Genomic DNA, 23,454 nt, shown 5'->3' with positions numbered 1-23,454 from the left:
GTTCAGCACAGGTTCATCTCAGTGAGCCTGGCGGGGGGGTGGGGGGGGGGTGGTTCCTGAACCAATCCTGTTGTTTATTTCTCATGTTTGGCATAATTAAACTAGTCATACTCAACAGCTGGCAGAATCCCCACATTGGTTCCCTGCCCTGTGGAGTGAAGGCTGCTACAGTGGGGAAGGCCAAGTGGAAGGCACTAGAACTGCCTCTACTTAGGAAAACAGTAAGCCAAAATCAATACCACATTTTACTGGAGGGACTGCAGGGATTAGTGCAGCATCAAGGACTTGAAGGATGCAGGGACCTTGGAGAGTGACAGTGGATTATCATAAGCTTAAACCGGTGGTGACTCCAAGTGCAGCTGCTGTACCAGATGTGGTTTCCCTGCTTGAGCTGATTACTGCCTACCATGGTACCTGCTTTGAAGCGCTCCCTCTGGCAAATACTTCTTTCTCCACACCTGTCAGCAACGACCTACCAGAATCAGTTTGCTTTCAGCTGGCAAGACCAGCAAGGCACCTTCACTGTCCTAGCCCAGGAGTACATCAACTCTCCAGCCCTGTGTCCTAATTTAGTTCACAGGGATCTTGGTGGCCTTTCCCTTTCACAAGACATCATTCTGGCCTGTTGCATCGATGACATTATGCTGACCGAACCTAGTGAACAGGAAGTAGCAACGACTCTAGACTTACTAGTAAGACATTTATGTGTCAGAACATGGGAAATAAATCAAACAAAAATTCAGGGGACTTCTCCCTCAGGGAAATTTCTAGGGATCCAGAGGTGAGTGGCGTATCAATCTACCTCTTCTAAGGTGAAGGATAAGTTGTTAGATCCCATCCCTCCTACAACCCTGCTCCTCCTTCATCTGTCCACGGATCCAACTCCCAGCATTCCAGCCATACACACCGCTGCCACCCAAGGGCACACACAGTTTAACTTACTGGAGACAATATGCACTGATATACATCCTGTGAGATCTGAGTTTGGTGACGTTTCATTGAGGGAAGAGGCACAGACAATGTACTTAGAGCAACAGATATTGGGACTCGCAGAGCTGTAATATGATGGAGTATTAACATGATATGTGATCCACGTAAAATGGCTACAGACTGATGATGAATAAACATGCAGAGCGGCTGAGCACGGTGACTCTGCCTTCTACACTTCCCTCCTTGTCCACCAGAGGGCAGCAGAGATACTCCGCAGCCTGGAGCCTTGGGAGGGGGGGAGGGGGGAGGCGATGCTGATCCCCCTTGGCTGCCCACTGCCCAGCAGGGTCTGACCCTCCCCAGCCTCACTCAGTCACAGTCCTCCTCACTCTCCAGGCTCCCCACACTGACCTCCGTCAGCCCCTCCGGCCAGTCGGGTGTCTGCCCGCTGAGACAGGTCCCTCTGTAGGCAGCTCAGCCCTCCACACCCTCTGTCCTTCCAGGGGCAAAGGCCCACTCACACTTCTGGTCTCAGCCAAAAGATCACTTTGTCAGGAGTGCTCCATGTGACAGCCCCTCCCCGACCAGCTGAGACCTGTTACATGCTCCTGTCACACCAGACCCTTTCCCTTCATGGACCCTTTCTCTACTTTATTTTATTTTTTTAATTTTTTTTAAGGTTTATTTATTTTTGAGACAGAGAGAGACAAAGCATGAACAGGGGAGGGTCAGAGAGAGGGAGACACAGAATCTGAAACAGGCTCCAGGCTCTGAGCTGTCAGCACAGAGCCCGATGCGGGGCTCGAACTCACGGACCGCGAGATCATGACCTGGGCCAAAGTCGGCCACTTAACCGACTGAGCCACTCAGGCGCCCCCCTTTCTCTATTTTATATGTTATGTTATGTTATGTTATGTTATGTTATGTTATGTTATGTTATGTTATGTTAGAAAGAAAATGGGTAAGGGGCAGAGGTGGGAGAGAGAGAGAGAATGAGAGGGAGAGAGAGAGAGAGAGAGAGAGAGAGAAAGAGAGAGAGAATCCTAAACAGGCTCCACACTCAGCAGGCAGCCGACAAGAGGCTCAATCTCACCGCAGAGAGATCATGACCTGAGCCAAAATCAGGAGTCGGACATTAAATCAACTGAGCGACCGAGGCTCCCCACCTTCCCTCCATTTTAAGTGTGTCCTCAAAGCCATGATTTTCTCTGAGTGCCTGTGGCCCTGTTTCAGGATCCGCGTCTGTCCTGTTCTCTTTGGAGTCCCCAGGACCCAGCCCCGTGCCCCTTGCCTGACACTGTGCAGGATGGGACAGGAGAACCCAGGATCTACGTTTGTTTCCATCTCAGAGGGGCTGAGGGTCTCCTCCCCTGTAACAGAGGAAGCCCTGGGAACCCTCAGCTGCATCTCCAGGTGGGCTCTGTGGGGAGGCCTAGAGCAAAAGCAGGGACACAGATGACACGGATGCAATTCCCCCCTCCCGCCCCGTGCTGTGATGAGGAAACAGGGCATTGTGGTGTCCAGCCCCCTCCCCCCAAGCCAGTGCCTCTTCCAAAGTCTCAAGAGACTCTACTGGGTCATTCCTTGAAACCTCAAGGACAGAGAGTTCCTCCTAAGGGAGCACATCTCTCTGGGTGGACAATTTTCCTGACTCAGGATCTGGAATCTTCTGGACGGTGCCTGTCCACTCCCTGGGCTCACCCTACCCTGAAATGGAGTCAGGCAACCCAGGACCCACAGGGACCAGGACCCAGGCTGCCCAGGGCTCAGGGCCCACGCATCCTTTGGAGCCCAGTCAGGATCCCTGACCCAGCATTGCCTCCAGGGGGCAACATAGGGACACGCAGGCAACACACAGGGAATTAAAATGTGAAGCTGGCTTTGTTTGCCTAAGGAGGTAGAGGAGCCTGATTTCTCTTTCTCCAAGAGACCCTTCTGAGTCCCTCCCATGTGGCTGTTCTGTCCTGCCCACTAGGATGAGTGGGGCCGAGGAGCACCCTGATCTGTCAGGGGTCCCTGTGCAGCCCCCACTCCTTGCCTGGCACCAGCCACGGGGGAGACAGGGTGACCACAGGAAAGTCCCTCAGGCAGAGCACACGGGCTGCCCAGGACGCTCAGGAGCACATGGTCAGCCTCTCGGCCACAGTGCAGCCAGCAGACACATAGAGGAAGGGTCTCCTTACGATCTTCCCTCGAGGATCAGGGAACCTCCCGCCACTGGACCTCCCCCCACCTCTTCTCTTCCCGGGACACACAGGACACTGCCTGCACACCTGGAACCTGAGCTCCTGAGACACTTGGTCCCGGGTCTCGGTCCCTGGAAACAGAGGCCGGGCTGGGGACACCCAGGGATGGAGAGTGGGTCCCTCACCAGTCATCTGGCAAGCATCCCTCACCCTGCTTGCCCTCTTCTCACCCTCAGAGCATTACTGTGACCTTGCTGCCAGGAGTCAATGCAACTTCCCCAGAGCATTTGAGAACACTGGGGGGACCCCATGCCCCGCTGGGCTTCTCTGATACAGATGGAAAGAATCCCCTGGGTTTGGGGCCTCTGGGGCTCTGTGTGCGGTGCTGACAGACTCGAGGCCAGGACTCAGCAGAGGCCAACTCGGAGTAGGGAGGAGGCTCGTCCTCTGAGAGAACCAGGTCCCCGTCAGCCTGGCTATTCAACGTGTGCCTGGCCCAGGACAACCAACATCACCTGAGAGCTTGTTAGATGCGGACTCTCAGGTCCACACCACACTGCTGAGTCAGAATGCACATTTTACAGGATCTGCAGACCCTCTGTGGGTGCAGGAAAGAAGGAGGTGGCCCCACTCCCACATCCTGGGGTCTCAGCCTGGCTGGCCATCTGCTGAAGCAGCATTTCTAGGAGTCACCAGGGCATTCGCGATCTTTAGAAAGTTCCACAGGTGATTCCGATGCCCGGTGGGGGTACCATCCCTGTGAGGAGAGTTCCTGGGGTAGCCCCTCGGGCTCCTGCTCTGAAGAGAAAAGCCACATGGGGAGGAGAGAGGGCTGCAGGGGGCTGACTGTGCGCCCCGACCCTGAGCTGTGGGGAGCGCCCAGGACACCAAGGCCACAGGCTTGTGCTTGTCCACACAAGGGCATTGTGTGCGCACTCGCATATGGTGGGAAATCCTAGCTGAAGAGGGAGAGGCCTCAGCAGTTCGCAGGGAACCCAAACGTAGACGAAATGAAAGGGGAAGGAGACCATGAGGGCAGGAGTGAGGGGAAGGGAGGAGAGGGGAGGGGGAGGGACCTGGCAGAGACCCCGCCCCTGCCCACGTGACCGGGCCAAGCGCTCCTGCCCCCAGAGGCGGCTCAGCACAGAGGGAGGAAGGACCACAGAGCCAACTTGTCGTGACAGCGGTGCTCCTGAGCATTTCTGGAGCCGAAGCTCTCCTCACAGAGGGAAGGACAGAGCAGGCAGCAGGAGGCATGGAGCCCCCCTCGGCCCTTCCCCGAGGAGGGCGTGTTCCTTGGCAGGAGCTCCTGCTGGCAGGTGAGAGGGACAATCCCCTGGGTTAAGGGTGAAAGGAAGAGAGAGACTGGCTGCGGTCTCCCAGGGGAGGATGGGGCGCCGAGAGGGGACATGGGAACAGGGCAGGGCAGGGCAGGACAGGGGGTTCCCGGCTCAGCAACAGGAAAATCTCATGATCTGGAAGAGGCGAGCAAGTGACGACGTGTTGTGTCCCAAGTTACTCATCACTGAGGATTGAATTTTGGAAACGATGTGAGCAACCAGGGACCCTAAACGCTGCCCCTCCCACCAACCTGAGATATTAACAGATCAATGCTGGGCCCTGGGAACACTCATTCATTCATCCACAGGTATTTGCAGCCGGCCCCACCACTGGGGCACAACACAGATCAGAGTCCCTGCCCTCCCTGAGCACACTTCTCTGGGGAGAAAGACAGACGAGCAAAGACACAGAATGGGAGGTCGGGCATTGACAGGCCATGAAGGGAACAGAGCAGGGAAAGGTCAGAATGTGAAGACAGAGGGTCTTTAGAGGAGGTGGTGTGGGCAGGCCTCTCCCAAGGACCCCCTGAGTGTGAGCAGGTACCTGAGGGCAGTGAGGGAGTGAGCCCACAGACATCTGAGGGAGAGTACTGGAAACAGAGGAAATCACAAGTTCAGAAGCACTGAAGCCATGCCGGTTGTGCCGCTGACCTTGACCAGTAGGACACACACACACACACACACACACACACACACACACACAGACACACACACACACACGCTCACCCCTGCCCCCAAGGCTGAGCGATTAGGACCTGCTCAGTCTCCAGGGCCACATCTTTCCGTCCCAATACACAGGCCAAATATTGATCCAGGTCTTCTCTCTTCCCTCCTAGTCTCACTCCTAACCTTCTGGAACCCTCCCACCACTGCCCAAGTCACTGTTGAATCGGTGCCGCCCAATGCTGCCGAAGGGAAGGACGTTCTTCTGCGTGTCCACAATCTGACTGCCAATCTCCTAGGCTTTGGCTGGTTCAAAGGGACAACTATAAATCCCCGTAGGGAAATTGTATCATATGCAGCAGACTCACAAGAAATTACCCCAGGATTTGCACACAGCGGCAGAGAGACGTTATATCACAACGGATCCCTGCTGTTCCAGAACATCAGCCTGGAGGACACAGGATACTACACCCTACAAATCATAAAGAGGAATGTTCAAGTTGAAAGAGTAACTGGACAGCTCCGTGTATATCGTGAGTAATTCCTGTCACCTCTGATGTCGGGTGGAGTGAATTCTACTTCGTACACACAGGATTGACAGGCCTGGACTGTGCCTCCCTTCCCTTCTGCACTGTGTCCCATGTGGGGTTTGAGCATTTAGTGCAGGACACACACAGTGGACACAAACTTCATAAGATCGGAATTCCTTCCTGGATTCCACCCCTAGCAGACATTCACTGCAAAAAGAAGGACCAGTCTGACGGGAGTAACTCAGCAGAGGCAGACTGATTCAGTCCAACTCCTTGGGCTTCTCCCTGTGATCATGCCTCTGAGAAAGACCCTGCAGGGCTCAATCCGGGCCGGGCCTGAGGGGCCTCCTGGGTTCCTCATAGAGAAGCTCAGCTCAGAAAGCCCCTGCCCAGACCCCTGTCTCAGGGCTCCTGATTGCAATGATCATGGGGAGTCCGTGCCAGGGTTGGGTTTTGGCTTCTTGGCAGGGCTGACTGGGAGCAATGATCTCCTGCTGCCTGAGTCCTGAGGTTCCTGAGCTGGTCACCAGCCAGGGCTCAGTGCCAAGAGCCACATCTGGGGAGGGGCAGAGCCTGGTCTTTCACCTGAGAGCTGGGGTGGAGAACAGAGGTAGGCAAGGTCCCTAGGCCATTATCTGACTGCCCTGGAGCTGTAGGAGACTCCAGAGGAAGGTCAGCACCCCCAGGGAGGAACAGAGGAGAGAAGATGCTCCTGGGTGCTCCTCCTGCACCAGGGATCAGGCCCAGGAGCTGTCTCTCATGAAGGCAAATAATAATAGATGTTTATTTGGGAAGCTCCTCTATACCAAGCCTTAGGCCAGGTAAGTGTGAAATATTTAAGGTTAATTACAGACAACATGGTAAGCCTGAGACCATTTACTTGACTTTATTGAGGGGAAACTGAGGCATGGGGTGATGCAGACCTTGAATCAGAGTCACACAGACCATGAGCGGCAGGCAGATCACAATCCTATGAGGTCTGTCTGCACCCACAGCCTGGACTTCTCCTCCACCCAGGGGGCCTTGTCAGGCATCTGTGGACCCTGAGGCCAGCTATTGGATCAGACCTTTCTTAGGGATCCACAGCTCAAAGTAGATTTTCTGGTCTGGGAAGTGAGAGCAAATGAGGAATTAATCTGTTGTTACTCAAGAACTAAATTACCTTCATCAACAATCAGAGTCAGTGCTCAGGTGGCCAATCTACAGCTCCCTACTTTAGACTTGGAATCACTTATTTGTTTCCTGTTATGTTGATGTCACTCCCATTGGAGTGTGAGGGAAAGGACACTGCCTTCTCCTTCTACGTATACCCCTAATTGGTACAGGCCGAAGAACTCCATTGCTGTTTCATGAAGGAAGGAAGGAAGGAAGGAAGGAAGGAAGGAAGGAAGGAAGGAAGGAAGAAAGGAAAGAAGGAAGGAAGGAAGGAATGATTATTAGTCTCTTCAGAGTCTGGAGCCTGGATGCAGAGTCCTAGGAGGTTCTGGACACTTCCATTCCCTGTCCCTCTAGGGGCTGAGACCCATGTTCCATCCCTCTGACCACCAGCCCCCCGGGCCACTCCCAGAGAAGAGTCTGTGGTGTTGCTCAGCCATGGGAGTGTTTGCAGGGATGCGCTGGTCATGCCCCTGGGTCATCTGTGGGCTCTCAGTGCCTGGAATCTTTGAAGTCACTGGTAACCCCCACTGCTCACAGCCTTGGATATTTCTGGTTCTCTGTTCCTTCTATGTCCCTCATCTTCTTCCTCTTCCTCCTTTCAGCTGGGACTCCCCCTGATCTGCATAACTTCCTTTACTCTTAAGCCTTCCCTGGATTCTTCTGCTAACACCTGTGGCCAGGCCCACCCTCCCAGGCAACAGTAAAGGATGCAGAAATCAGTCAGAACAGCAGCCTGGTCGCCAGGAGAAACGAGCTTTCACCGTTCCCTCATCCAGGTCTCTTTCTCTCCATGATGCCAACAAGTGGAACACACCACATGTCAGGGACGTGTGACCCCTTGATCTACTTTCTTCTACATGACTCAACCAGGAAGTCAAAGACAGAAGGGCAGGTCTGCAGTCCCCAGCTCATGGGCTCATTTCACACTCTTTACTCCTGACTCACATCTTCATCCTGGTGAGGCTCCCGTTCCTCCCAGTGCTTCTTCCCAGGTGGGGCTGGCCAGACCCTGTGCCATCTGACTAGTTTACTGCCTATTTCACATGCACCTGGGTGCTCACGTGACACTTTTACCATAGGGTGGGACCCTCTCACACAGTGAGACCTACCAGTCACTGTCCTTTCACTTGGATGCTGCCCAATTTGGATAAATTTGATCAAACTTATGTTTCCTGAGATCAAAAGAAAGCCACATGCAAGTATGGGTTTCTTTCCATTTTGCCTGACTGTCCATAGAAATTGGTGGCAAGGACCTCTTTCCTAAATTTACTAATGTAACACATATCATTTCTACTAGTTTCGTATCATCCCTCCCTTTATATAAGAGAGACACCGCAGACTGTCCCCCAATCAATTCTGTTTCTTACCAGGACTCACATATTTTTCTCTACCCAGGGAGTCACTGATTTCGAACCCACTAGAACATCTTCCTTTGATCATGATGCGACCCTGACTGACTGCAGAACTTGGTCTACAACGTACAGTGCTCTCTAGAGAGATATTCCTAGAGAAACTGGTCTTAGATTTTTCGGGTATTAACAGTGATTTTCATATATGAAAACAATTTAACGTCTCAATTTTCCATCTCATAACTGTGTTTACAAATGGTCCATGGGGCCAAATACCCCCACCTCCACCCCACCATCTCCTACCATTCACCCCTTCTGCATTCGAAAACATCCACTTATATTTCAGGAAAGACCAATATGGTCCTCACTGCCCTCTGCAGTGGGAAAAAAAGACTTTAAAGACCGAGGGCAGAGCACATAGTTCTCTGCCAAAGCCAGCCAGGTCCTGCCTGTCCCCCCTTACTCTTTTCTGGGTCATTTCTAGTCTTGACTCTGCTCTACCCTGTGTGAAGTCACTGTCTCATGCCAGTCACCATGGAGCACTTCAGCAGGACTGCCTAACTTTGTGGCCCTGCAGCCTGAGTACTGGGCTGACCTTCAGGCTTGCCCCTGGTGTCCCTGGGTGTTACTCTTCTCAAATACCCTGTTCCAGGCCATGCTGCCCAGTGTTCTCCAGGGTTTCAAATTCTGGGAAGGCCCATAATTACCCATCTCCAGGATAACCGTGGAAAGCACGGCCTTGGGGAAAACACACGTACGTTGGTTGGTGTGGGTCTGTGCAGTAGAAAGGGCCTCAGTACCTGTACTTTCCAGGTGAGGCCTCTGAGGTTGGTCAGACAGTCCACTGGTTAGGGAAGAACCAGGAGAGATGTGGGGTGGTCTCTGACTCCCTATCCTGTGTCTTCCACAACCAAACCCTGAGAAAGTCTGTCCTTGCTCTCAGACAGAGAGCAGGGGCCCTATGTTCTCTGAGCCCTCACATCTTCTTGCATTTGTCTTGAGATACACAGATCTGCTTTATTCTTAAGGACTCGGGTTGGCAGACAGATGAGAGAAGGCAGCTCTGATTGAAGATGCCTTTGGAGGAATCACAGGTACCACACAGGGCAATGTTCTCTCTGTTGTCTACACAGCGGAGTTACCCAAACCCAACATCACAAGCAACAACTCGGACCCCGTGGAGAACGTGGACTCTGTAGTATTAACGTGTGAACCTCAGACTCAGAACACAAGCTACCTGTGGTCAGTAAACAGTAAGAGCCTCCCGGACAGCGCCAGGCTGGAGCTGTCCCTGGACAACAGGACTCTCACTTTACATGGTGTCACAAGGAATGACACAGGACCTTATGAGTGTGAAACCTGGAACCCAGTCAGTGCCGGTCATAGTGACCCATTCACCCTGAATGTTCTCTGTGAGTAACTTGTATTCCTACCTGGCCCAGGCTGCCAGCCCAAATCCACGCTGCCAGAGTCAGGCCACATCTGTCCTTCTGGGGTCTGAGTACCTGACTCTCACCTAGACACCCAGGCTGGCCATGGCTTCTTATCTCAGGTAAACCTGGGAAGGCCCAGCCTAAGCCAAGGCTAGGAGGGAACAGGCTGCTCCTCCCTGGGAGGGTTGATAGCCTATGAGGGGGAAACAAGTTAATATCTCAGACTCAGGCTCAGTGAACACAGGGGGCTTATGGTTGGGACTATTTATTTATTTTTAGATTTTTATTTATTTTTAGAGAGAGTACATGAGCATTAGTGAGGTAGGGTCAGAGGGAGAAGGAGAGAGAATCCCAAGCAGGCCCACCCTAACAGCACGGAGCCCTGACATGGGGCTCCATCCCACAAATCATGAGATCATGACCTGAGCTGAAACCAAGAGTAGGATGCTTAACTGACTGAGCCACCCAGGTGCCCTGGTTGGGACCTTCTAAAACAGGGTTATGACCTAGCTCAGAGGGATACTGTGGACATTATACAGACCAGGATCTTCCCCTTCCCTTGGATTACATCACATGTGGCTTTATTCTGTTTGCTCCAGATGGCCCGGATGCCCCCACCATTTCCCCCTCAGACTCCTATTACCTTCCAGGGGCAAACCTCAGTCTCTCCTGCCACTCAGCCTCTAACCCGCCTGCACAGTATTCTTGGCTTATCAATGGGAGCCCCCAGCCATCCTCACAGGAGCTCTTTATCCCTAACATCACTGTGAATGATAGTGGATCCTATACCTGCCTCGTCTATAACCCTGGCACTCGCCTCAGTAAGACCACAGTCAAGACTATCACAGTCTCTGGTAAGTGGATCCCTGGAGCATTTGCATCAAGCACTGTGGTGGAGATCTGTCTGGTTTTCAGAAAAGAGCCTAGAAGAAGTTAATTTGCATTTGCTTGTGACACAGATCTGTCCCTGAACTCTCCCCATCACGTCTGCAGATGCTTCCTCCCCTTGCTCTCTGGTTTCTCATGGCAGATTTTGAGTCCAGCCTGGTATGTGGGAATAGGGTTCTCTCAGCCCCATGTAGTGGAGGGGGCTTTACAGAGGGAGAAGGAGGGTTCTTTTTGCTACTGGCTCGTCCAATGACCGACTCTGCTGTAATGTCATCTGTGGTGGGACAGGAGAAGGTAGGTACATGAGAAGCCTCTCTGCAGTCTGGCCAAACTGTGCCACCAATTGCTCCAGAACCTCCCTCAGGGGAGGCTGCAGGGAAATGAGACAGAGCGAGCCTTGGAGCAGACGCCTCTGGGCTGTGTCCTGGTTCTGAAGTCTACCAGCTATATAACACTGTGTGACACCAGCACGTATGATACACCAAAGGAGGACAGTGAATAATGGTGCATAATTGAAAAGTAGGTGGATGAAGTCCCTACACGGGACAGAAGGAACAGTGCAAAAGTAGATATTTATACATACAGCTAAGAGTACCAGCCTTTTGTTAAAATGTAACCATTACTCTAAACGTCTCCTCCCTGTAATATTCAATCCACAGGCCAGGAAGTAAAAATCTTATTCAGACTGAGAAATCCTTTAGGTTGGACCTTTTCCAGGTCCTAAGCTCACAAAGACTGGCTAGGCTGTTCTCATTTTCTAATTAATTATTTAACAAAAGGGAAGTATCTTCCCTTTCTATGTAAAGCTCCCATACTAAAAAAGGTGCCTGATCTTTTCAGAAAACTCTAGGAAAGGGTCACACAAAAGCCACTGGGTAAAAAATTCCACCTGCTGATGGGGATGCTGGACATGGGCTAAGAGGTGTGAGGTGCTGATGTCCAGGCAGACCAGACAGATGACTGAGGGCCAGAGGGGGACCTGAAGGTCAGACGGGGAGGCACAGCCCCCTCCTTATAGATCACCACCTGAACAAAGATACTCATTCTTCTGCAGACATCAGGGCCATCCTCTGGGGCACCTTTACAGAGCCCAGTGGGGCCCTCGGAGTGGCCAAGATCTTGGAAGAAGGAGCATGGCCCCAGGCCCCCTCTCATTCTGTCACCTCCTCTGTTTCTCCACAGAGCCAGTGTCCCAGCCCTCCATCAACATCAGCAACACCACAGCCACAGAACATAAGGACTCTGTGGTCCTGACCTGCTCTACAAATAACACAGGGGTCTCCATCTGGTGGTTCTTCAATAACCAGAGTCTAAAGCTCACGGAGAGGATGAAGCTGTCCCCGGACAACAGCACCCTCACCGTAGACCCTGTCAGGAGGGAAGATGCCGGGGATTATCAGTGTGAGGTCTCCAACCCAGTCAGTTCCAGCAAAAGTGACCCCGTCAAGCTGAATGTGGAATGTAAGTGACACCTTACATCCGTAAGGTGAATGTAAGTAACACCGTGTTACATCTTCCTGGGAAGAATCCTCACCAATGATGTGCAAAATGGATAGACGTCACAGGGGGCAGAATAGCAATCACGAGACCATTTCAGTAAACAGAATGGCAAAGTGGTTAAAAGCTAAGTGTCTGAATCAAATATACTTAGTTTCTTATCCTGGGTCTGGCATTTACTCTTGTGACCTTGCACAAGATTCTTTTTTCCCCTCTGTTACCATTTGTGTGTGTGTGTGTGTGTGTGTGTGTGTGTGTGTGTGGCAAAATATACGTAAGGTTTACCATTTAACAATTTTAAGCATACAGTTCAGTGGCATTAGGACATTCATATTGTACAACCATTACTACTACCCATTTCCAAAACTGTTTATCTTCCCGTGTGAAAACTGTTCCCATTAAACAATAATGTCCCATGCCTGACCTTAACCCCAGTAACCACTATATCCTACTTTCTGTCTCTATGAATATGACATTCTAAGTACCTTGTATAAATGTAATCATAACAATATTTGTTTTTTGTGTGTCTGGCTTTTTTCACTTAGCATAATGTCTTCAGGGTCCATCCGTTTTATAGTATATATCAGAATTTCTTTCCTTCTTTAAGGCTGAATAATATTCCCTTGTATGTATGTATCACATTTTGTCTATGATTTATCTGCCTGTGAACTTTTGCATTTTTCCACTTTTTGGCTGTTATAAATAATGCTTCTATGAACATGGGTATACAAATATCTGTTCGAATCCCTGCTTTCATTTCTTTGGCATATATACCCAGAAGTGGAGGTGCTGCATCAAATGGTAATTCCTTGTTCAATTTTTTGATGAACTGCCGTACCATTTTCCACAGTGACTGCACCATTTCACAAAGAATGCAAAGAAGTTCCAGTTTCTCCACACCTTGTCAACACTTGTTTTCTGTTTTGTTTTGTTTTGTTTTGTTTTGTTTTGTTTTGTTTTAAATAATAGCCATTCTAATGGGCATGAGGTGGTACCTCATTGTGGTTTTGATATGTATTTCCCTCATGATGAGTGATGTTGAGCATCTTTTCATGTGCCTGTTGTCCATCTGGGTGTCTTCTTTGGAGAAATGTCTGTTCAAGTCCTCTGACCATTTTTTAAATATTTATTTATTTTTGGGGAGAGCGCAAGTGGAGGCGGAGGGTAGAGAGGGGGACAGAGGATCTGAAGGAGGCTTTACACTGACAGGCTGACAGCAGTGAGCCTGATGTGGGGCTTGAGCTCATGAACCACAAGATCATGAGCTGAGCTGAAGTCAGACACTCAACCAACTGAGCCACCCAGGTGCCCCATCCTCTGCCCATTTTTTGAGTAGGTTTTTTGTTGTTACTGAGTTGTAGTTCTCTATTATGGATATTAACCCCTTATGGCCTATATGATTTATAAATATCTTCCCCCACTCAGGGGGTTGTCTTTTCACTTTGTTGATAGTGTCCTTTGATGCATGAAAGTTTTTAATTTTAATTGAAGTCCAGTTCACTTATTTTTTCTTTTGTTGTGTGTGCTTTTAGTGTCATATCCAAGATGTCATTGCCAAATCCAAAGTCATGAAGGTTTCACCCTGTGTTTTCTTCTAAGAGTTTTTATAGTTCTAACTCTTACATTTAGGTCTTTGAGTTAATTTTTCATATATGATATTAAGTTGGGGTTCAATTCTTTTGCATGGATATCTAGTTTTCCCAACACCCATTTGCTGAAAAGACTGTCTTTTCTCCATTGAATGGTCTTGGCACTCCTGTCAAAAATCCTGTGACCATGTATATAAGGGTTTATCTCTAAAATTTCTATTCTGTATTATTGGTCTATTTGTTTGTCTTTATGCTAGTACCACACTGTTTTTATTACTGTAGCTTTGTAAGCTTTGTGGTAACTTGAAAATTGGGAAATATGAGTCCTCCAGCTTTGTTCTTTCTCAAGATTGTTTTGGATATTTGGGGTCCTTTGAAATTCCGTATGAATTTTAGGATAGATTTTTCTATTTATGCAAAAAAAAATGTCACTGGGATTTTTTTAATAAGGATTGCATTGAATCTGTAGTCACTTTGAGTAGTACTGTCATCTTAATAATATTAAGTCTTCCAATCCATGAACATGAAATGTCTTTCCATTTATTTATGTCTCTAATTTCTTTCAGCAATGTTTTGTAGTTTTTCAGTGTATGAGTCTCTCACCTCCTTGGTTAAATTAATTTCTAGTATTTTATTCTTTTCGATGCTGTGGTAAATAGAATTATCTTAATATCCTTTTTGGATTATTCATTGTTAGTGTATAGGAATACAACTGATTTTTGTGTGTTGATTTAGTATCTTGCAACTTTGCTGTATTTGTTTATTAGTTATAACAGCTTTTTTTTGTGGAATCTTTAGTGTTTTCTATGTTCATGTCCTCTGTGAACAAAGATCATTTTATTTCTTTCCAATTTGGACACTTTTTTTTTTTTTTTTTGCCTAACTATTGCTCTGGCTAGGACTTTCAATGCTATTTTGGATAAAGGTGACAAAAGAAGGCATCCCTGTCTTGTTCCTAATCTTAAAGGAAAAACATCTTACTCAATGTCTTTCACCATTGAGGAAGATGTTGGCTGTGGGTTTTTCATATGTGGCCGTTACCATATTGAGAAAGTTTCCTTCTATTCCTAGTTTGAGGGTTTTTATCATGAAAAGATGTCAACATCTTTGGCTGAATGCTTTTACTAATTCAATCTCCTTACTAGTTATAGATCTATTCAGATCTTCTATTTCTTCATGATTCTATCTTGGTCAATTTTGTGTTTTCAGGAATTTGTCCATTTCATCCAGGTTATCTAATTTGTTGGCATACAATTATTCATAGTACCTATAATATTTATTATTTTATAATACTTATTATTTCTATAAAATTGACAGTAATTTCCCGTACTTTCTTTTCTCCCCACAACTTTCAATTCTGATTTTAGTAATTTAAATCTTTTTTTTTTTTTAAAGTCAATCTAGTTAAAGGCTTGTCAATTTTGTTAATCTTTTTTGAAGAAACAATTTTTGGTTTCATAGATTTTCTCTATTGTTTTTCTATTCACTATTTTATTTTCCTCATTCTAATCCTTATTATTCCCTTCCTTCTGCTAGCTTTGGGTTTAGTTTGTTTTTCTTTTTCCAGTTTCTTACACTGTACAGTTAGGTTATTGATTTGAGGTCTCCTTTTTTTAATGTAAGTATTTGCAATTACAAATTTCTTGCACAAGATTCTTAATTTCTCTGAGCCTAATATTCCTCAACTGAAAGTGGTAATAAGAGTACTTGCTTCATGGTATTGTTTTAAAGATTTAATGTAACAATTAAACCCTTAGCAAAAATGCTATGCCCAGAGGAAATGTTCCATAAGTGTTAGCTGCCATTATTACTACTATTATCATTAGTTTCTACAAAGTCAGGTAGTCCTAAAGTCAAATCCCAGACCCACCTTTTACTGGCCATATGACTTTGGATAAATTAGTCACTACTCTCAGCCTCAATGTTTTTAATCTGCAAAATGGAAATAGTGTCTATCTGAAAGGGTTATTATATGAATCAAATGAGTCAATAGTAAAGTACTTACCACAGAGCCTAGCACATAGTAAGTACCCCATAACAGTAGCTAACATTTATATACAGGCTTGAGTTGACTGGTAAGGACAACAGAAATAAAAAGGAAGAAACAGATGTGAACAGTACTATATATGGGTATGGAAAGCATTATGCAAAAAAGCCATTGGGACATAGTTACTGACTGAACATGGAAAAGGAAAAAAAGGAGTTGAGTGTAAAGTTTCAAGCCTGTTATGTTAGTTTTTATACCCTGAGATGAAGCTAAAGTGGGATTACTTATTTATTTATATTTATTGAGAAAAATATTTACTTATTTATTGGGGAAACATGCCTGTGAGGGAAAGTAAGCAGGAGTGGGTGGAATCTGGGGCCACGCCTGAACACAGAAAAATGTGCGACCATGAAAAGATGGGAAGTTATACAAAAATAGCAATCAATCTTTCTCACATTTCCAAAGCCTTCACAAATATCTGAGTGCAGAAAGGCCAGGATGGAATTGAGGCAAGCCTCATCACCAGCCTAGAATACAGTGAGAGGAAAAAAAATGACGGATGAAGTCAGCTAATCACCTCACAGCAAACTTCCCACAGAAAATGTATTCCTTGAAGGAACGAGTGGAGACCACTACATGTTAAGAGTTGTCCCCTGGGGGACCCCCATTGTCAAATAATGTCACCCTCATTCATTCTTCTCTCTTCTTTCCCTGACAGATGATTTCACACAACAAAGTTCTGGCCTCTCCGCTGGGGCTATTGCCGGCATCGTGATCGGAGTCCTGGTCGGGGTTGCTCTCATAGCAGCCCTGCTGTACTTTCTGTGTAACAGAAAGTCTGGCGGGTATGATGGCCCTTCCCATTGTTCTGTTTTCTCCAAGGCTAACTGCCATGCTTGGGAGCGGGAAGGAGACTTCACCTCTGTCTCTGGGCCTGGATCTACTCCTCCTCCTTTCTAAACCCCTGCTTCTGGGCACTAATTCCTGTGGATCTCTTCTCCATGCTTCCTGCACCCCCACTCTCTCTCGGACATGGTAATTCCCATCCCCATCTTGTTTAGAGGGGGCAGATCCCATTATATTTCTGTCTCCCAGTCAGGGAAGCCAAGGCCCAAGAAGGAAACAAATGAGAAAATGAAAGGAGGAACAGAACGGGAGTCACATGCTCTGTTGACAGTAGTAGGAGGGAGGGATAGGACAGGAGGACAAGCTAAGAAGAGGTACAAACAGCCAAATCACTCTTTGGGCAATAAGTGAAATGCGACAGAAAACAGCATCTACCTACAAAAGAGGAAAGGTGTCAGCGTACAGGTAGGCTCATATGCAGTTGATAAAGAATGGACCTAAATGTGGACATCCAGCAAACAGGACAGGAGTAAGCCTAGAGGAGACCGTGGGTACACAAGAAAGAGGCCCTAAGAGGGAAGGCAGTATAATCCAGGTATAAATGAACACTGAGGAGCCCCAAGGAATTACCTGCTGACGATGTCCTTCCTAATTCAAGGAGCAAAGATCCTATGCTTGGGAATAGCAGTCACACTGTCTGATATTTATTTAGGACAAGTGACCTGCGTGATCTCACAGAGCACAAATCCTCAGCCTCCAACCACAGTAAGTAAAGCCACTCACCCAATGAGACCTGACATGTTCCACCACGTGCCCCGCCCCATCAGTGAATCCTGGATTCCCGAACTACTCAGTACCTTCTGAATTTTTAGAAGGGATTTCCATTTCCCAACCTTAGGTTGGCATAGGTCCTCATACCCTTCTAGCCACAAAAGATTCCCCTGAGACACAGCCCTGGGAGAGACGCTCACTCCACCCGGGCCAGGCAGGCCTGCATAAGATGGACATGTTTCCAGGAGCCATTTCCTCACCCATACTCCTCCCCCTCCTGCCTCTATGATGGATGTGGGCATTCTCCTTTGGTGAGACTCTCCCTGTCTTGTGGTGCTCTGGGTACTGTGGGCCTCGACATCCCTCCTTGCCACTGAAGCTTGTTGCTGAGAAATGCATCTGGGCAAAAAATCAAGGCCTTGTGAACTGAGAGAAATTTTCAGAAGTGGACTAAGGCCTTCTGGGCTCTATTCTTGCCCCCCCTCTGGTACTAATGCCCTGGGTGTGGACCACAGACTCTGAGGAAGTGAATTCCTCAAGCCATCATAGGCTACCTCCTTACCCTACCCTGCTCCCACCTGCCAGCTCCTTCAGCTAGAAATCATGAGAGCTTAGGAACCCCACACACATCTCCACCTTCCAACCCCTGTTCCAAGGCCATAAATCAGCTTTGCATTTTCATGGATTGGTAACTCTTCCTTTGCTTCCCCAGGTCAGGACCACTCTGACAATGTACATAACAAGGTAAGCACAGCCAGTTTCACTGGCTCATTTTCTCTTGGAAATATCTCCGTGTAGAATAGGTTATTTTTTGTAATGTTCATTTATTTTTAAGAGAGAGAGAGAGACAGTGTGTGTGCACGTGCGTGCACTTGCCTGCACAAGTAAGGAAGGAGCAAAGACAGAGGCAGAGAGAGAAAATCCTAAACAGGCTCCTCGCTGTCAGCATAGAGCCTGACGAACCCGTGACGTGAGATCATGACCTGACTCAAAATCAAGAGTCGGACACTTAACGAATGAGCTACCCAGGTGCCCCTAGAATGGGTTATTCTTGAAAACACAAATGTGAGATCAAGTTTGGGTCAAACTTCCTCAAAACGGTAACAAACAAAGGAGTACTGGTTAATTATTCCCTTGAGTCTACCTCATTGCCAGAACGTGGACTTTGGAATTAACCTCATCCTCTGTTTAAATCCTGGCTCTGACTCTCAGTAACTTTGTGACCCTGGACAAGTAACTTAAGCTCTTTGAGCCTTGGCTTTGTCATCTGTAAAATGGGCATGCTGCCTACTTCAAAGAGAAGTTGAAGGAATTAAATGAGATGGCAAATGGAAAGCACCCAGCACAATGCCCAGCATAAGGCACTAAGCCGTTCTCCCTCCTCTACCTCCACTGACCCTGCTCTTACCAACAAAGTACAGTGTCCATTCTGGTGGGTCTGAGGTCTTGGTTCCTTTACTTTATAATAATTTTACCACATTTTTCTCATCTTAACCCTTCAGTAGAATATACACATATATATCAAAAGGTGCTTAAATCATAAATGCATTTTAACCATGTGTAAATTTTCATGAGTTGAACACAAGCAGCACCCAGATCAAGAAACAAACCATCGCTACCCCCCCAAACACCCTCCAGCTCTGGACTTCTTCCAGAGAGTAACCACTATCCTCACTTCCAGTGCACTGGATTACTTTTGTCTGTTTATGCTCTTACATAATGAACAACATAGTATATCCTTGTATGTGTCTAGCTTCTTTCATTCAAAATTGCTTTGTGAGATTCATCCATATCCTTTTATGCATTTGTAGCTTGTCCATTCTCTTTGCTGTATCATCGCATCTCACTATGAATATTATAATCTACCTCTTCTAATGATCACTCCACAGGATGTTAGCAAGCAGAGTAGTAATGGGTAATAAAAGCCCTTCTCCAAAACTAAAGGTTTCAAAGTGGTGATAGCACGTGGTGCTCAATCACACGACACAAGGTGAGAGCCTGACCTATGACACTGATTGAACTGACCACACTGTTCATGCCTTTCAGACTGATGAAGTTGCATATTCTTCCCTGAACTTCAATGTCCAGGCACCAAAGAAATCAGCGTCAGCCTCCCCATCCCTAACAGCCACAGAAACAGTTTATTCAGAAGTCCAAAAGAAGTAATACCTTCTGTCCTGCTCTCTGCGCTGCTGACTCCTTCCCAAGCTCCTCATCCCCATCACTAGGAGACCCTTTTCCCCTCAGGGAAAAGGGGCGAAGCCTCTTTCCCCACTTCACTCCCTAACCGAGGCACCTGCAGGCTGCCTGGTTACAGCCCCTCCCTTCAGTGTCAATAGACGAAAAGGTACATCCGGGATTCCTAGGAAACCCAGCCTTCCTAGTCATTGAAATTTGGCAAAGCAGATCTTGGGTGGTTGCCAGAACTTTTGCCCCTCCCAAGTTTCCCTGACCTAAACTTGTTTTAAACTTACTTATTCAGGGCACAGTCATTCCTTCCCACCCCAGTCCTGTCCTATTGGAGTCTAACTTGAATTTGCCGTAACCTTGTGAATTATGTCCTGATCCACTGAAATGCATGTGCCAGAAAAGAAGAGAGAAAAGAAGTAAAAGTAAAAGCTTCTATCTCCCCAAAGCCCAGTGTGAACCCACCATACACAGGCAAACAAATACATAACTAAGGCTGAACTGGCAAATTCTCCACCTTTGTCTACTATCAGAGTTGTCTACCAGGGCCTAAACACCTTGCTGCTTGACTAGAATGCCACCAAAGCCATTTGGCAAGCCTGTTTTCAGAGAACCCAGTGGAAGCAATTAGGGAAATTATTTGCCAAGGTCCACAGGCGATTCCTAATGAAAATGCCCCACAAATGCAATATGTTTCACAACTTTATGGGCTTTATTCAAGGAAATATTCACAGAAGGAGGGCTTATAGCTTCAGAGAACATTCGCCTCTTAACAGACAATCAGCTGGGAATTTGGGAGAGGAGTCGGAGGAGCCACCCTTCAGAGATTATTTAAATAATTGTTAAAGAATGCCCAATTTGGCATATTGGGTTTTTTTCCCTTTTCTCTGAGACATTCTGCCATTTTAGTTTTTGCATCTGCTAGTTTATGTGAAAGGGGCTATTTTTACTTAGCTTATCTATATAAGCCAATCTGCCTGCCTTAGGGGAAAGAAGCCGCCAAAACCCACAAGTCCCCTTGGCCAGGAGTTGCTCAAGGCATTTATGTCTGGGGCTCTTTTGTGGCCTCTTTTGTGGCTAGATGTGTCTAACTCAGTTTCCCAGCATCTCAGGCCAGTCTTCAACCACCATTCCATTCCACGGGGGTCTCTGCTGTGCGTGGTGTCTGTCCCACTCACTTTCTCAGGAGACCCGGCCTCTGCTAAGGTGCGTTTGGTCCTTGACAAGTGGGGATGCCCTGAAGGGAACACACTCAAGCCCCTGCTGGCATTGTTTACACCCTGGAAAGCTGCACTTGTGCTGATGCTCCTGGGAACCCGGGCTGTGAGAAGTTAGGACAGGGGAGGGTGATAACTGGGCCAGAGGCTTCTTGAACAGCCTCTGAAATGTTTTCTCCCATGGGGTCAAGTCCCAGTGTGCAGAACAGAAAAGAAGAGCCGGAGGAGAGTCAATGCACTTCTCATCCAGCCTCCCTCTAAGCAGACGGGAGTCTCTTTGGGGCTGTTGAGAAAAGGCTTTTATTCTGTATTGATTACTTGATGTCATGCTGTGTCTAAGATGCCCCTCAAAGAGGGCTAGTTGGGAATTCTCTGTACTCAGGTACCTCTTTCAAGGGTTTTCTAACCCTCACACAGTCTATTTATACTTCCCCTCATCTATGCTACTCTGTGTTATTTAATTTTGCCTGGCTAGGGCCACTTCTGAATTATTTGTGAAACTTGCTCCATATTTATAATAAAAATTATAAATTAGACAAAAACATGCTGCCGTTGATACTGCTTGAGATAATATCTTCTTTACAGGAGGAAGAAAGAGAAATTGCTGAGTCAGAGCAAGCCCAAGTCTATAGATATTTGATCTAGTGATCAGAAAATTAGCTCACGTCATTTGCATGCCTGCTAACAAAGTGAGTCTATCTAGAAACAACAGGCCATAGCTTCAACCTTCCTAGAAGAAACTGCCTATTTTCTTCTGGGTAAGAAGATGATTTCATGAGTCAAAGATCTCCCGGCCTCTTTATTAGGGACAAGTAACACTTCCTGCACAGGTGTCTCCGGTGAATCAGAAGCAGCTGAATACAGCTTTTACTCACAGAGTCTCCACAGGCCCGGGCACACAGGCACCTCCAGAGTCCCTAGTTCTTTCTTTCTGCCCCCTTGGGAGGTCAGAACTCTCCTAACCTGAATACCCTTCATTTACTAATCCCACTAAGTGTCAGCCTATTATCTCATTTCCTTCACTTCCAAGCCATGGAAACATGTGCTGCACTCCCCTTTCCTCATCATCTGGTTTCTCCTGGCCCCTCTGCACCCAAGACCTCTAGAGGCAGCATGAAGTCAGTGTCCATCCTTGGACAACTTTTCACTGTCCTCACATTGTTCACTTCTACAATGTCTAAGACCCACTTTTCTACAACACCTAAGGCATCACAGACAACTTTTCCTTCTTGGGCATTCTCTTCCTCCCACCCCCCACCCGTGCGTTGCACCCCACACCAGATCTAGTCGTGGGACGCCAACTGTCCACCTCCACACCACCCTCTTCCACAGCCTCGAGGACCTCTCCAGAGATGGCTCCTGCATCTGTCTCTCTAGCCCTACTAGAGAGGGCTGTTTCCCAGATCTCATGACACTAACATCCGAACTCCTTATGAAATTACCCCTCATTTAAACCGGGTCTCCCCCTCCCAACCCCACAGCTCACTCACCTCTCTCTGCGCCACCCCCATTTCCTCAGACCTTGCTCTTTTATTTCCCAGATTCGATACATCATCAAAGCCTGATGATTCTTTAACACCTCTCCATACCTTGTTTGCTCCATTCCCATGACCCTGAACAACCCAGATGCTCGACAGCTCTGTGGAAGTATAGCCTGACTTGTCTCCGGTCTCTCTACTGCAATCTTCCTTGCTCACTATTGCCTCATGACCTTCCTAAAAACTGGTTCACTATCCTGTTCAAGAATCTACAGTGGCCTACCCTGGCCTATCAGATAAGTTCAGATTTCTTTCTCTTTACTAATATTTTTTACTTTCTTTACCACAACTCTAGTATAACCCCTCCATTCCAATTAGATCTGTCTCCTTACCCAACCCTGCTCCTCTACCCCATATGTACAAGTAATTCTTATTCCCAATGATATGCCTAAAAACAAACACCAAACGGCAATTTTCTGTCTTGTCTCACAGAGGAGTTACCCACACTGGTCATCACAACTCTGAGCCCGGGGAAGACGGGGACCCTGAGACTCAGGATACAATCTGCCTGTGACTGTGATTTTTCTGATGACCAATTTGTGTGTTCGTGAAATGCTTATTGAGCACATGCTATACTGTAAGTGTCAGTGTCAGACCCCATGAAAGACACAGACATGAGAAAGGCAAGGGCCCTACCTCTGGGAACATACAGCCTACAATAGGAGATAAGCCATGAAAAAGTATTATAAAAATAAAAAGGAATACATGCCACAAGAGAAAACAGAAAGAAATCCAATGGAAAATGTGGCTATACATTAGAGTAACTGGGAAATTTTAAAAAACAATTGGTATTCAGGTCCCACCCACAGATTCTGACTTCATTATCATGGGCCGGAACCCTGGCTCTGGTAATTGGTTAAAGCACCCCAAATATTTTTTTAAATGTTTATTTATTTATTTTGGGAGGGAGAGAGAGAGAGAGAGAGAAAGCAGAAGAGGGGCAGAAAGAGAGAGTGAGAGAGACAGTCCCAAGCACTTACAGTGCAGAGCCTGACACAGGGCTTGATCTCATGAACCAAGAGATCATGACCTAAGCTGAATTCAAGACCTAAGCTGAATTCAAGAGTTGGAAGCTTAACTGACTGAGCCACCCGGGCACCCCAAAAGCTCCTAGATACTTTCAATGGGTAGCCAAGATGAAGAACCTCTGCTATCACAGGTAGGACTTGAGCCTAGAAACAGTGGTTTTTAGCTTGGAATATAATCCCATAAACTATCCCTGAGAAAACTGGTACAGTGAGTCTGCAGTGAGACCTGGGCTACTTGGAAAAACTCCCAGGTGATTCTCATGTATATTCCATGTTAGGAAACTCTGACCTAAAACAGATAAAATTAAAAAACTGGG

The 23,454-nt window shown here is 47.3% G+C and overlaps 1 protein-coding gene and 1 long non-coding RNA gene across 4 annotated transcripts in view; one reads left to right on the top strand and one right to left on the bottom strand.

Annotated features, from left to right (window-relative positions):
* The window catches only part of LOC109257956 (uncharacterized), an 86,477-nt gene that overhangs the window by 5,367 nt on the left and 57,656 nt on the right, over positions 1-23,454 (bottom strand). The gene's annotated exons all lie outside the window — the stretch shown is intronic.
* On the top strand, positions 4,249-21,113 carry LOC109257949 (CEA cell adhesion molecule 1). 3 transcript variants are annotated; one of them, XR_002076145.2, is made up of 9 exons: positions 4,249-4,435; positions 5,293-5,652; positions 9,290-9,568; positions 10,189-10,443; positions 11,660-11,938; positions 16,269-16,395; positions 17,055-17,161; positions 17,880-17,911; positions 19,214-19,252. XR_002076145.2 is itself a non-coding variant. In XM_019434422.2 (9 exons), exons 1-9 carry the CDS (start codon positions 4,372-4,374, stop codon positions 19,331-19,333), a joined length of 1,569 nt encoding a protein of 522 aa, XP_019289967.2. In that variant the 5' UTR covers positions 4,249-4,371; the 3' UTR covers positions 19,334-21,113. The 3 variants fall into 3 exon arrangements, 2 of the variants coding, with proteins under 2 accessions (XP_019289967.2, XP_019289968.2); XM_019434422.2 differs by having other exon boundaries at positions 17,109-17,161; positions 19,214-21,113; XM_019434423.2 differs by lacking the exon at positions 17,055-17,161 and having other exon boundaries at positions 19,214-19,316.

Source organism: Panthera pardus, unplaced genomic scaffold (genome assembly GCF_024362965.1).
Source record: "Panthera pardus isolate Hobbes unplaced genomic scaffold, ASM2436296v1 HiC_scaffold_18, whole genome shotgun sequence".
NCBI lineage: Eukaryota > Metazoa > Chordata > Mammalia > Carnivora > Felidae > Panthera > Panthera pardus.
The sequence above is the reverse complement of the archived record's forward strand: the minus strand, read 5'-3'. Positions and strand labels throughout refer to the sequence as shown.